This window comes from Nipponia nippon, unplaced genomic scaffold (assembly GCF_047370975.1).
Source record: "Nipponia nippon isolate SJK-2023a ecotype South Korea unplaced genomic scaffold, ASM4737097v1 scaffold_4, whole genome shotgun sequence".
Classification (NCBI taxonomy): domain Eukaryota; kingdom Metazoa; phylum Chordata; class Aves; order Pelecaniformes; family Threskiornithidae; genus Nipponia; species Nipponia nippon.
This window is the reverse complement of record NW_028262358.1, coordinates 88,347,253-88,359,958: the sequence shown is the minus strand read 5'-3', so window position 1 is coordinate 88,359,958 and position 12,706 is coordinate 88,347,253. Positions and strand designations below refer to the sequence as shown.

The following is a 12,706-nucleotide window of genomic DNA, read 5'->3' as shown; positions in this document are numbered from 1 at the left end:
GAAGTTGCCAAATGATAAACTTTTTCCTTTGAAGTAGCAAAACAAACCAGTTTAGAAATAGGCCTTATCCGTGAGATTTCAACCAGAAGGAAATGGGAAAGGCAGCGCTGGTTGTAGGTCAGAAAGTCTAGGAGTTAGAGCTGTCTAAAGCTTTATTCTGAGCACAAGATTTGTTCATTTTTTTCTAAAGGAGGAAACTGCTGATAGTACAATCCAATCGTGTATCCTCCTAAGGAAAACCACAGACTCATGACTTTTACTTCTGGAAATGCTAATTATGAATCCAGAATAATGCAGGTCATGAGCAGCATCCCTGGATGCTTCCGTTGCGCTTTGCAGAGGGAATCACTGTTTTTGCAGAAGAATACGGGTCGCTGCCGGGTATCACTTTTCATAACTGGTTGACAGATGAGAAAGGGTAAAAAAAAAGTAAGGTCTCTTGAGTTGCAATCAGTGTGTAGATGCCCTTACTCAGCATGCTGAGTTATCAATTCAGTTGTAAAAACTATTTTAAAGACCACACTGAAGAAAGTGAGCTAACCGGAGCATTCAAATAGTAGCAAGCGAGAGAAATATTCAGTAAATACCAAAGAATTAATAAAATGTGTTTGTTTCCCCCCCATAATAATTATTCATCTAGCAGACCTCAGCTGGGTGATTTGGAAGCTTGTTACAAAGAATAATACTTTTATCACATATGATGTGTGTTTAAAAACACATTGGCCTCAAATACTACAGGAATTCATTAGGTTTAATACATAAAAGCCCTACTACTAGCCAGATGGCTGATGTTTGTAAGAAAATACTTAGTCAGAAAGAAGCCTATTCATAGCATTTTGATACTCCCTTTTTGTCAAGAGCGGGGAGTCCAAGCACTTCCATGAACTTTAGGCCAAACAATTACAGGGGATCAAAACAGCAGTTGTCTCGCTGGGGGAATGAAATCTTTAATCATTTACAGGACTTCAGCTAAGTAACATTAAAGTATTCTAATTAGATGTAAAGAAAAGGTTCTGCAGTTCTGCAGAAAAGGTTCAGTTCTCGTTACAAAATCTTCCTTACTCCACGCAGGAGTGACCAATAAAGCTTTTCTTTGGAGGAAAATATTCTAAACTTACTGTTCTTTAAAGTGGATTTGGTTTTTGTTATTATTATTTTTGAATAATAGCATGACAATTTATGCAAATTACATTGTGACCGGTAATGGATTAACAGTCATCGTATGTGTCTCTCAATTTTCCATGGTACCATTTATCTGCTTAAGTTCTCATTGACATTTGTGACAAAACTTTGAACTCAAGGTACAACCCCTTATTTTGATAACAAAAAGATCTGTCAAGCTATAGTGTAGGATATCTCAAGTAAAATAATAATAAAAAAACCTCAAACAACACAAATATATTTCTCAGATTAATTTTTATTTTCTCATGTATAATTAATATGATTTCTTAATCTGAGTTTCTAACCACATATTACAATTTAGAAAAAGTTTTCTGCATCTTAAAAAATTAGCTCTTCTTAGGCTTCCTAGACAGAAACGTTCTGAATATTTTAATGCTTTTTAAATGCTGCTAGTTTGTTCATTCTTCATTAAATATTTACAGTTTCACTTTCATGGCTTCTTCAGGCCAGGTGTAGGAGTCAGCCACAAAGCTGCTATAATCGGTACTGTAAACCTGAGAGCGGATGAAGGCTTCGAGGTCCTTGGGCTGAGGATAGGTGGAGGCAGTGTTGTTCCTGTAGGCTTCTTCTGCGATCTGGAAAGATGCATTAAAATCCTCATTAGTGCTGATAAACTATTTGAGTACTTTTAACAGGAAGTATCAATTAGTTCAAAAATCAAGATAAGACTTGGTCTTCTCCAGCGCTGACAGTCACCTATATGCACACTGGATCCAGGCAAGTATACAGAGAATAAGACTAGGAACAGGATGATGTTTGCGTTTAAGTGACTGTGACGCATGCTACTTTTGAACAGGATTACGTGTCTTTGCTGTTACAAATACAGTGCTCCTGCGTGTCCAGGAATATCTTCACTTTTATTGTGCACGGCGGATAAAATATTTCACAAACCCCAAGCCCTGAGATACAATTTCTGCTTTTGCATCACTGGAAGAGAAGTGTGATTTGTTCAAAGCTCCTGTGCATTAGAGAAGTTCATTATTTGTCACAGTTTGATAATGTATTTCTTAAAGGTAAACTCATGATAAAAAATCAGTCCTACACAGTGCACAGGTTCAATTCTAGAGCTGTTTGAGGGAAGTACAAATATTTGCTTGCTTTGTCCTCACCCAGACCATGCCTAAGTGAATCAATTATGCATCGCAATCATAACTGCAACACAAACACAGTTTAGAAGGGGTTGGAGCCCACTCAACACATCAAAGCAGCCTCTCACATCTGAAGAACACCTGGGGGAGAAATGTGTATTTTTTGACTGGACATTCATCTATGAAATGGAGGAAGTTTGACGGACCGGTTTTACGCAGCAGCACTCTTTGGAAAGGTCTGCTTCAAACTGTACTTGGCAAACAGACAAATGCTCCTACGCTGAATAAAAGGAAGACGGTCTGCTTCCCGCTCTCCTTAGCTCTCCCTTTAAAACATAAATGTTTTAGCTCCGTGAGAAGCTGAGACCTTACGTGGAAGAGTTACCATATTTAGACTTCCTTTCTAGGATTAATCTGAAGCCCAACCTGATTTGACTGAGAAGCACTTCGGGTGTTTATGTAAGAGTTCATCTGCAGGTCTGTGCGTGTAATTATAATGGTTGAATGAGGTCTGAATTTATAGCTCACGTTTGGTATTCCAAAAAATTTTGAGAGTATTCCTCACCTGGAAAAGGCAGAGGCCATTGCTAAACCTCTTGGGCCATATAGGCCAGAATAGGTATTTGCAGGAATAAAGTTTCAACAGAGAACAGGCAGAAAGAATTGTTTGGTAATGTTTTCCCATTTTGTATTTTATATAACACCGACGCAAGTAGAGGAGGAGTTTCCGTGACTGTGTTTCTGCCAAACGCACTTTGATTTCACCTGAGGAATCTAGGTAACATTTTGACATCTACAGAACAGAGTCATTACTCGCCTAAGATGACATGAACTGCAAGAAGGACTTTCTTTTTTTTTTTAATATACAGAATGAGTGAAACTAGGGGAACTGTTTCATGCATGAGGGCTCCTTGTTAGTCTTTCAACAGAATATGCAGTAAGTGGAATTATTCACAGGAAGAGGACTAAGAGAGAAAACAATAATTGGAGCAAAAAAGGTCACAGAAGACCAGCAAAATAACCTCCTAAAAATGCTGGGGGGAAAAAACAAACCAAACCAAACCAAACCAAACCAAACCAAACCAAACCAAACCAAACCAAAAAACAAAAACCAAAAAGAATGAGGGAGAAACTGGGGTAAATACATTATTTGAAAGCTTCCTCTGCTTCCCTCCAGGGCAGCCAGGTTTTTTGGGAAACTGCAGGTTTAGGTCAATTACTGAAAATCCATTTGCATCAGCTCTGTATTTGCCAGGAAAAATCAACCAACCGAACAACCTCCGACCTAAACCTGAGCCATAAACAAAAAGCACCCCCTGTAGTTAGTTATTTTGCTAGGCCAGAGCAAGGATGGGAACAAAAGGGAATCGTGCCTGGACGTAGGGTGACATTTACTCTCTTGACAGGCAACTGATAATCATGAAGGGCCAAAAGCCTTCAGCTGTGCAGCTCGTGTGGCTGTAAGCCTGGGGACCTGCTCCTCACCGGTGGACAGTACAGTTTGGGCTCTACAGACATAAACACTTGCTATAGTTCCATATCTTTTCTTCTTGTATTTGGATTAAATTTCCATTTATGAATTCAGATTTAATTTTGAAACAGCTGCTTGTCCAAGATTGATTGACGTAAACCAACTGCAACTTGTGTGAAGGCGTGTTAGTTGATCAAACCAAATGCTCAATTATGTAGAGAGCGTGGGAAGACAATAAGCCACAGAAGACTGGAATGACTTACCCTCACAGCAATTTTCAGCGACACGTCCTGAATAGTGACTAACGGAGGGTACAGACGACCTTCCTGTAAATTCTCCTCTGAAACTTGCTGAGCTATTACCTAGAAAGAAAGCAGACACGTTTAACTTGAAATGCAGATGCAGGTGTAGCTTTATTAGACAGCGATCTAGTCTTAAGCAAAGAAATGGTTCTGCTTTGGCAAATCACACAGATACTGCTTAATCCACCTAGGCAGTGTTTTTTTACAACCAGCCTTATCATTTGGAGTAACTACCCAAGACCTAGAAATGTAGGGAGTTATGCCCGTTTCTCACTCAGACAGTAAGACTTATTCCAGTCTTGAATAAGTCCATGACACACATAAACTAGCAAATAGTTCCCTGTGAGATATAAATTCCTGCCATCCATTGTAGTTGGGTCAAAGACTTCTAAAATTAAAGAAGCACCTGTTATTCTGACAGTTGTCAAGTCATCCTGCACAGAGAACAGAGCTGAAACCCTTAAGTGTAAAACGCTTTGAATAAAATTACTGGTGGCTGAGCAGGTTTGTTGTGGGTCCAGCTCACACATCCAGCCTGTATGAGATCAGAAAAGTAAGTATCGTCAACCACAGAACAAAGTAAAACAAAGGTAAGATTATCCAGGGTCTTTTAAAGCCCTGCTGGTCACTGCAGTCAGATTTAGAAATAGAAGGTCTAATGCTAAATTCTGGCTTGCTGGGACAGAAAAACCAGTGCTGCTAGAAAAAGTCTGTCCGCTCCACTGGAAGGCTGCAGTGTGTTTGTCATTTCAACCATACCAAGTAACTAAAGAAATGATTTTGCTCTTTGCTTGATTTTTCTCCAGACTGACCAGGGGAAACAAGGAACGATACAGAAGTTCTCATGCACGTCTGAGAGGAGCATCTCGTCTATGGCCTGAATATTCTTGCTTGGCCTTCCTAGCAAGACTGGAAATGTTTTGTTGTCATCTCCAGCAATGAACAGATCAGGAAAGCATAGCAAGCTGGAGAAGCTGTTTTTCACCATTTACTTATCGGCCATATGAAAAGCCTTCTATTACCATGAGGTGTGAGGACATTCTCCACAGAGCAAGGAGAGACACTGCTTGCCCTGTCTGTTCGTGGGCTTACTTCATGAACTTCCTCTATTCCTGCAACAGATACCTTTTAAGAAGCAAAGGGTCCTGGGGGCTGCTGTTGGGTCTAATGATATTTCTGCTATCGTTAGCTAAAATTTGTTTGTCAGTTGGGGATCTGAAAATAGCCTTTCAGGGTGATCCAGATTGGGATTTGCTGAGCCTGAGAATCAGCTGATGCCAGTTCGCTAACCTGTCTTCTACTTTGTAATCTCTTTGGTGGGCTTGAAGGTTTCATTTCTTTAACTGCCCACCTTTGTACCTTCTAGGGAGCTGCTAGTTAGAACCAAATCTAAATATCTTGTAAGCAAACTAAGCACAAAATTCATATATTAAAAATGGTCTGATTTATGCAGTTTTTAATAGCTACCTTCACTAACATTCTCTACTACAATTCTCAAAACAAATTGTTAAAAAACATTAAGAGAGATTTGCACCAGCAGAATCCAAATTTCAAGTTTCTCTATCTTGCTTTGGGACAGAAAGGCAATGACTCTGGGGAGGGGATGTCACCTGCCCTTTGAACAGCCAGGAACATCTAACGGTCACAAGGAAAGGAGGTTCTTTGTACAGTGCAAGCTCATACTTTTTAAACCTGTTACAGTTTATAAGCAGTTTCCATTGATATTTAGTACATTAGGCTTGCTCCTGGAGTGTATCCTTCCGTTTACTTTCATCCCAAAGGAAACCAGTCACCCTCTCCTCCCAAGACCCTGCCACACTGTGGACCAGGGTGGAGTATGTAGGGACACCAGGGAGACATGCTCCTGAAGACCGTTCCGATGCAAAACAGAAGAGTAATATAGAGGCACCCTTAGTGTTCCCATCAGGAAAAATGATACATTTTTGTGCAATTACAGCTTAGATAACAAAAGGTGAGAACCAAATCACTGACTGAGCTAGGAGTGCGGGGATACTACTGCGTGATGTGACCTGGAGGGGTCCTCTGTGGGTGGAAGGAAAACTCTGCTCTGGACAGCGTCTGATGGAGCCGTGTATGACCCATCAAGAGGTTCTGAAAACACCAGGGAGGTCCAGGAAACACTGTGAAATGAAACTGATAACATAGCCCAAAGAGAGAGCAAGAAGTGTGCTTTTGAGGGAACATATTAGGAAGATACTTGAAACAGAGCACAGACTGCTTCCTACCGTTCCTGTTGCACGTGGGAAATAGGACCTTGTGTACGTTGCTTGCAAACAAGTAGGACTGCATCAGAAGAGATGCCTGGCTATCAGCAATTCACCCTTTCTGGCAGAAGTAGGTAAACAGTTTGAATTAAAAAGCAAACACTACAGTAACTCCAGGTTCAAAGAGAAACAATGTTCTCTTCTGCGCTCTACCCAGCATGCTGGTAGCTGCAGTAAGTTTTTCCATTCGGAGTGGAAATGCTAACAGGAGCAACAAGAGGTTAATACTCTTGTTGAGTGTAACGAGTAAAGGAAAATTATTTGTTGACATTTTAATCTGATATTGAGAAATACAGCAGAGATAAAGACCCACTAGGGGGAGCTATGACAACGTAAAATCTAGGTTTTGCTTTCCATACTAGCAACTAGGTTATTTAAAAATGATACGCAGCCCTTTGATAAAACAAGATGTGCAGCTGAATGTGTAAAGAGGAGCTTACAACATGAGATTTCTGCCACTAACAGCTTAATGGGGCTCTGCAGGAAAGATGAAATCTGAAGAAATCAACAGCAAGTTGCTGTTAGTGTAATGCATCACTGCAAAAAAAAAGGTTCAGGAGTAGAGTACTTCTGGTTTGTGGTGGGGTTGCTAGAAAGCAAGCCACAAAGCATTTGGGCAGTGCTCGAAGTGGGCGAGGTAGCAAGCTTAAGTGTATAGATGTCATGCTATTCCTTCTGATGTACTCCTGCAAAACTGATGTACTGATGCAAAACCACAGAAACAAGCATTTTCAAAGAGAATGACACCTTCTTCACATGGTCTCTGAAATACACTCCTTGAGAACATCAGTTCAGTGGCAGGGGGAAAAATGATGGATCAACATTTGGAATTATTAAGAAAATAAGAGGTGACACAGAAAATATAATTATACCAATGTATAAATCCATAATGTAACGTCGCTTTAAACAGTGTCCATTTTTGCTCCACCTACTTCAAAGAAGAATGGGATAGAACCATGAAGGATATAAAGAATAACAAGGATGATCAAAAAGGTTATTTTTTGTACAAGGAGACAAAAAATAATAAAATAGACTTGGGAGAAAAAAAGAGAAGACTGAAAGAAAATACAAAAGAGAACTGAAGGTGAACATTTCTCATGGCACTATAGGGAACCCCAATCATCAGACAGCAGGAAATCATAAGAGGAGCGTTTCTTTTTCCACAGAACTCATAATTAAATTGGGACACTGATTGCCAAAAGATGTTCAGATGTATAAACATGTTTAAAAAGCCACTAGGCTCATTTATGAAAGAGAAATCCATACAGGGATAAAACTTCCAGCACAGGAAGGCCATATACTACAGGCTGCCAGAAGCTGAGAAGCGGAAGGATCACTCTGTATTTTCCTCTTTTCCTCAGCTTCAGATACTGATTACTTTCACAGGCAGATACTGATCTGTTTGGATCTTAGGTCCAACCCAGCATGGCTATTTTCATGGCTGTTTTTGGTATAAATTTTAATTAATTCAAGTTTTTAAGGCAGAAATTAGCTAAGCCTTATTGCAGAACCTAAATGAAAGGCAGCCAAGACAGGAGAAATGGCATAAAGCAAGTGGGGGCATCTTGGCTTTTGGAGGACGTATTCTCTATAATGAAAGGATTTAACAGGATTATTTGTGGAGTAACTTAACTGTAGGTCACACATGCCAAGAATATTTCATTAGTTCATAATTCTCTGTCCCTTCTGTTGTGTTTAGTAGGACTTAGAAGAATAGGTAATGTCCCTTGTCATCACAGAGCAATTGCCTGCAATTAAGAGGTATTACAGCTTGCAGGACCTTAGATTTATCGTCCAAAATCAAAGTTACATTCTATTTTACTTGGCAGGAAGAAAAGAACACTGAAAGTAGAATTTGTTGTAGTTACAATAAGCTGTTTGTGACTTTTATCAGATTTAATTGGAGAGGTGGCAAAGCAAGAAGACAGGAGGTGCAGGCATGAGCCTGGGCTGCTTATTTTTTATACTTTCTTTTTTCAGGTAAGCTACAGCTGCAATCTGAGAAGGTCCCTCTTTCTAAAATGCATGGGTTTGGTGCTTTAAATTTTGCAGCATCTTGGGTGCTTCTATTTCAAATGGAGAATACTAACCACTATTCTAAAACCCACATGAAACTATTTTGATTTTATCCTTCCATTAAAAAAGCAAAGAAAACAAAACAACAAGCACTTTCGCCTTTGCTTTGTACTGTAATTTCAGCTAAGGGCCTACGCAGCCCTCCCGGCCTTCACACCCCTGACACCTCTTCTGGCAAAGACTCCTCTGAAATCCATCAGCTGTCGCCTTGCTCAGTAACCGGCTGTAGGTCACCCAAGCCCCAGTCACGCACCGCCTCCTGCACCAGCAGGGAGACCAGACGTGACTGCTCTTCGCTCCAGCCCCAAGGTGAGTAGCTATCCATTGATCTTTGATCTGTCTCCAACAGAGACTTTCTATGCAAGAAAAAAAAATACATTTTTACATGTCAAACTTTTCTAGGGATTTTACCAGAGAATGGCAATGACGTAGCAAAACCTTTACCAAAAAAGAAGAGTCAGGAGAGAATCTCTGCCTCAAGAGAGACTTTAAAAGCTTCCTCGCCATTTCTGATACTATTTTACTTTCCTGACTGTTATGATTCTTTGTTTTCTTAAGTTTCCTTATTCGGAAAAGATTTTTTTCTGACTTAGTAGGCTGCCACTTGAAACATTGTTCAATCCACGTATGTGTCACCTTTCATCCATCAGCACTTTATATATAGGAACCATTTGACCCAAACCAAAATGAAGCAACTTCTAGAATGAAATAAGACAACTGTTTAACACAGCAGTTTAGACCAGCAAGTGAGGATCACCGTATCCAACTGAAATTACAGGGAAGGACTTAAAGGGAGGATATAATTATCCAAAGATTTACGAGATGGATCATTGCCCTCCTAAGATGGTTAAAGCCAGTGGAGACAGTCTGGGCTTTTTACTAATTTTAAAGATGGAAATTGTGAGTATCTTTCTTATAGAGGGCAAGCTGCTGGCAAACTTTTTTAAAGATGCCGTAGTACGCACCTTAAAAAAACCTTCAGAAATCCAGCAAGGGCAGCATGCAAGTGCTGACCCTTTAAGAAAGTTTCATATCACATACTGCCAGTCATAGGATCACATTGCCTATCAGTTGCCTCCAAGTGATAGTGAAGGGCCATTTTGTTCTCTTTAATTGATGAAGATGACACAAGGAGCAAGAATCCTGGAATGCAATATCCCTCAGAGAAGCTGCAGGAGTTGAGTCAGGCATTCTCACTTCTCCTAATTGGGGCAACTTTTTTTTCTTCTTTTTTTTTTTTTTTCCCTATTGTTCCATAATAGTTGCTAATTGCATTGCTTTGAGGCTTCCTCTGTGTGCCACCTACACCACCCATGTATTTCCAAGAGTGCTTGCACAGCTTCTTTGAAGATTAGGACGCTGCACTTTCATGAAGTTCTGTGGATTGTAATTTATATGAACTGGACTGGGTAGAAATTACAACTGAAGTGCATCAGGGTTAATTAGAGTTAACTTGGTAAACTGAGGCTAGCTTTCTTCCTTATTTCCATACCCTTTAAAAAAAACCAAAAAGCATCAGGCTTTTCATGACTTTGCATGGACATGGTCAGACCATCATGCACTGCTTAGGGCTTTCTAATCACTGTCTGTATTGAGCGTGGGCTCTCGCTGAGCAGGATGAGCTTGGAAGCACTTGCATTGAGCTTGAGCATTCCTGGGAGCAGAGCAGCCAGGAGCTTGAGCATCACTGCCTATCACATCACTCAACAGAAGGAAGCTGAGTCCTGTAAAGCTCATTATGTTGCTCTTGGTACCAGCCAAGAGCAGAACCAACAGAGGCAACGGAGAAGACAGGAACTCCAGGACAGGGCAGGAAGGGGGTGTGATGGAAAGGGTCAGAGGAAGGAGTGGTAAGGGTGCTATGACGCTATAGTGGATGAGGAGCAAAGATGCTGGACCCAGAAAAGCACAGAAAGTTATAATTTTCTTCAGTGAGAAACAGCTACAGAAAGATTGACAACTTATTTGGTAAAAAAAAATTACAAAACCCCCTGTGTTAAGCATTTGATTTCAACCACTGCTGGTACTTTATTTTAAGGGATTCTAAAATAATAAAGGCCAGATTCTTCACCCATACATGTTTAACGTACAATCCCGTGTATTTATGATGTCCTACTGTAAGACAGTGGATGTCAGATTTTGAACAATCACTGGAAGTAGGTGGCAAATGACTCCTAGAACCAAAAGCGTTTGCTCTCTGTTCATCTCTTGCCCACTGAGTGGAGATAAAGGAGGAGAGATCACATGTTGGATAACGTCAGATCAAAGATCATAAAAAATTGCCTGAAGAAAGAAAAGAACCCGTGCAGAAAAGGATAAGAAAGAAAATGGGAAGAATAACACGGCAATTATGTCAAACTGTGGTGCAAGGAACCACAAGGCAATGGAGCACTTTCACGAGCTGTTAACAAGGGAGGTCCACAAAAAATGATGCCAACAGCTCTACTCAAAAATAGCAAAAAGCTGAAATAAATACAAATATTTGTTGCAAGCAAAACACCCACAAAAGTCACCCCAAAGCTACCAACATCAAAATATAGTTCCTTTCAATCTAAAATCAAACCTGTGTGCACGCGTATGCAAACGGTACACATGTGCATTCACCTGTGATAATAGCTAATACAGTATTGAAGTCTTTCTCTTTTATCCTTGCCAACAGAAGGTGAAGTTTATGTCAGATGACCTTAGGACCAAGTATTAACTTTTTAAAAATAACTTGTCCAAATACAATTTACAAAAAAACAACATACCTGGCTAATAAAGACCTTACACAGAAAGCACTATTTTTCCAATTGAAAAGATAATGTTTAACTATTTTGGTTTAATTGTTCATTATTACCAAGTTACTAAATTAAGGAATTTAAATATTTTTTTAATACAATACCTCAGCAGTTGTGAGGAACACGTCCTCGCCAATATGTTTCAGTCCACATGAAATAACGCCAAGGGCAACTCCTGGGAACACATAGGAATTGTTACCCTGTCCAGGATAGAGAGTTTGTCCGCTTGGAAGAGTGACAGGATCAAAGGGACTTCCACTGGCAAAAATGCCACATCCCTAAATTGTAACAAGAAAGCCAAAGAAAGCACATTAGTTGCAAGGATGCTGTTGAAGTATTTCACACATCCTTTTAAAAATCTACCACTGTGGAAGCTGGGTTACATCTATTTAATATTTTTTTCTGAGAGGGTGTTAGAGCTACTTAACTGAATATGTCTCAAGAGCATCAGGATGCTGATCCTAGCGATCACTGGCAATTCTCTGTGACTACGTGATGTTAGAGAGTAACAGCCGCCTTAATTCAAGTAAGAACTATCAGCACAGTTTAGAGGAGCAGAAAGTGAAAGCCAGCACTCCTTATTGACTTTGTGTGTCCCTGCCAGAAGAAGGGTACATGGGAAGAAGGTATACGCCTGGAGCTGTAAAACTCGAAGTGGACAATACTGTCATGGTAACAATGGGTTACCTGATGCTGCTGGATTTTTTCCCAACAGCAGATCATCCACAAAAATGACACTAAGGCCACTAAATGTTGCACTCTTGGATGTGGCAATTTCTGAGGAGCTGTGGGGACAGGCAGAGCTCTCTGTTCCTCCCAGTCTCCCCTCTTCAGGCCCTTGTGCCCACTCCACAGCTCAACAGAATGACAGAGGTGCAAGCTCTGTCCCAGAAACATCATCCCACAGTGTAACGTATAGCACAAGTTGGTGATGGCACCTCCTCTTCTGGGACTCTGTGGCTGCCCTCATTGTAATATACTGAACAGGGTGAGGGCACCAACTCAGGCACCAGCATGTGATCATCCAGTACTGATAAATCACTAGGATGCTTCCCAGCAGATTTTTGGGTAGTGCCAAGCAGCACTGTTGCCACCAGGGCCCAGCCACCATGCACAGACTGGTCCCAGCAGGCAGTATGGAAGAGCGAGCCTGGTTTGGGGAATTCGAGAATTTAGCTGTACAGATACAAGTTATACCATATCACTTGTCCCGAGGACAAGAGAACTGGCTCTAACTCATTTTATGTTGTAGTTCACATGAGACCTCTAAATGTCTTCCTGGGACCCAGACACAGGCGTAGGTCCACACTGGCACACATCAGGCAGCTGCGGGGAGGAACAGAAGCCTGTGGGGTGGCCCAGGTGTGGCAACAGGGCTCATGTTGCTAACGGCTTAACATTAGCTACCAGGAATATTAGGCCTGGTGTCATTCAGTAGCATGCACGTTCAGCGTTGTGATACCACTGGAGTACCAAGAGATGGGCTGTAAGGGAGCTGCAAGTCTGATGGAGTCTCACTGTT

General features: G+C 40.8%; 1 protein-coding gene across 1 annotated transcript in view; it reads right to left on the bottom strand.

Annotated features, from left to right (window-relative positions):
- Nucleotides 1-1,397: 1,397 nt before the first annotated feature.
- Nucleotides 1,398-12,706, bottom strand: part of ME1 (malic enzyme 1) — a 190,768-nt gene continuing 179,459 nt past the window's right edge. The window contains exons 12-14 of the mRNA XM_087777022.1: nt 11,289-11,462; nt 4,005-4,103; nt 1,398-1,757 (exon numbers count right to left, since the gene is read on the bottom strand). Coding sequence (XP_087633148.1) covers nt 1,599-1,757; nt 4,005-4,103; nt 11,289-11,462 — 432 coding nt within the window. The 3' untranslated portion in view covers nt 1,398-1,598. The remainder of the gene's footprint in view (nt 1,758-4,004; nt 4,104-11,288; nt 11,463-12,706) is intronic.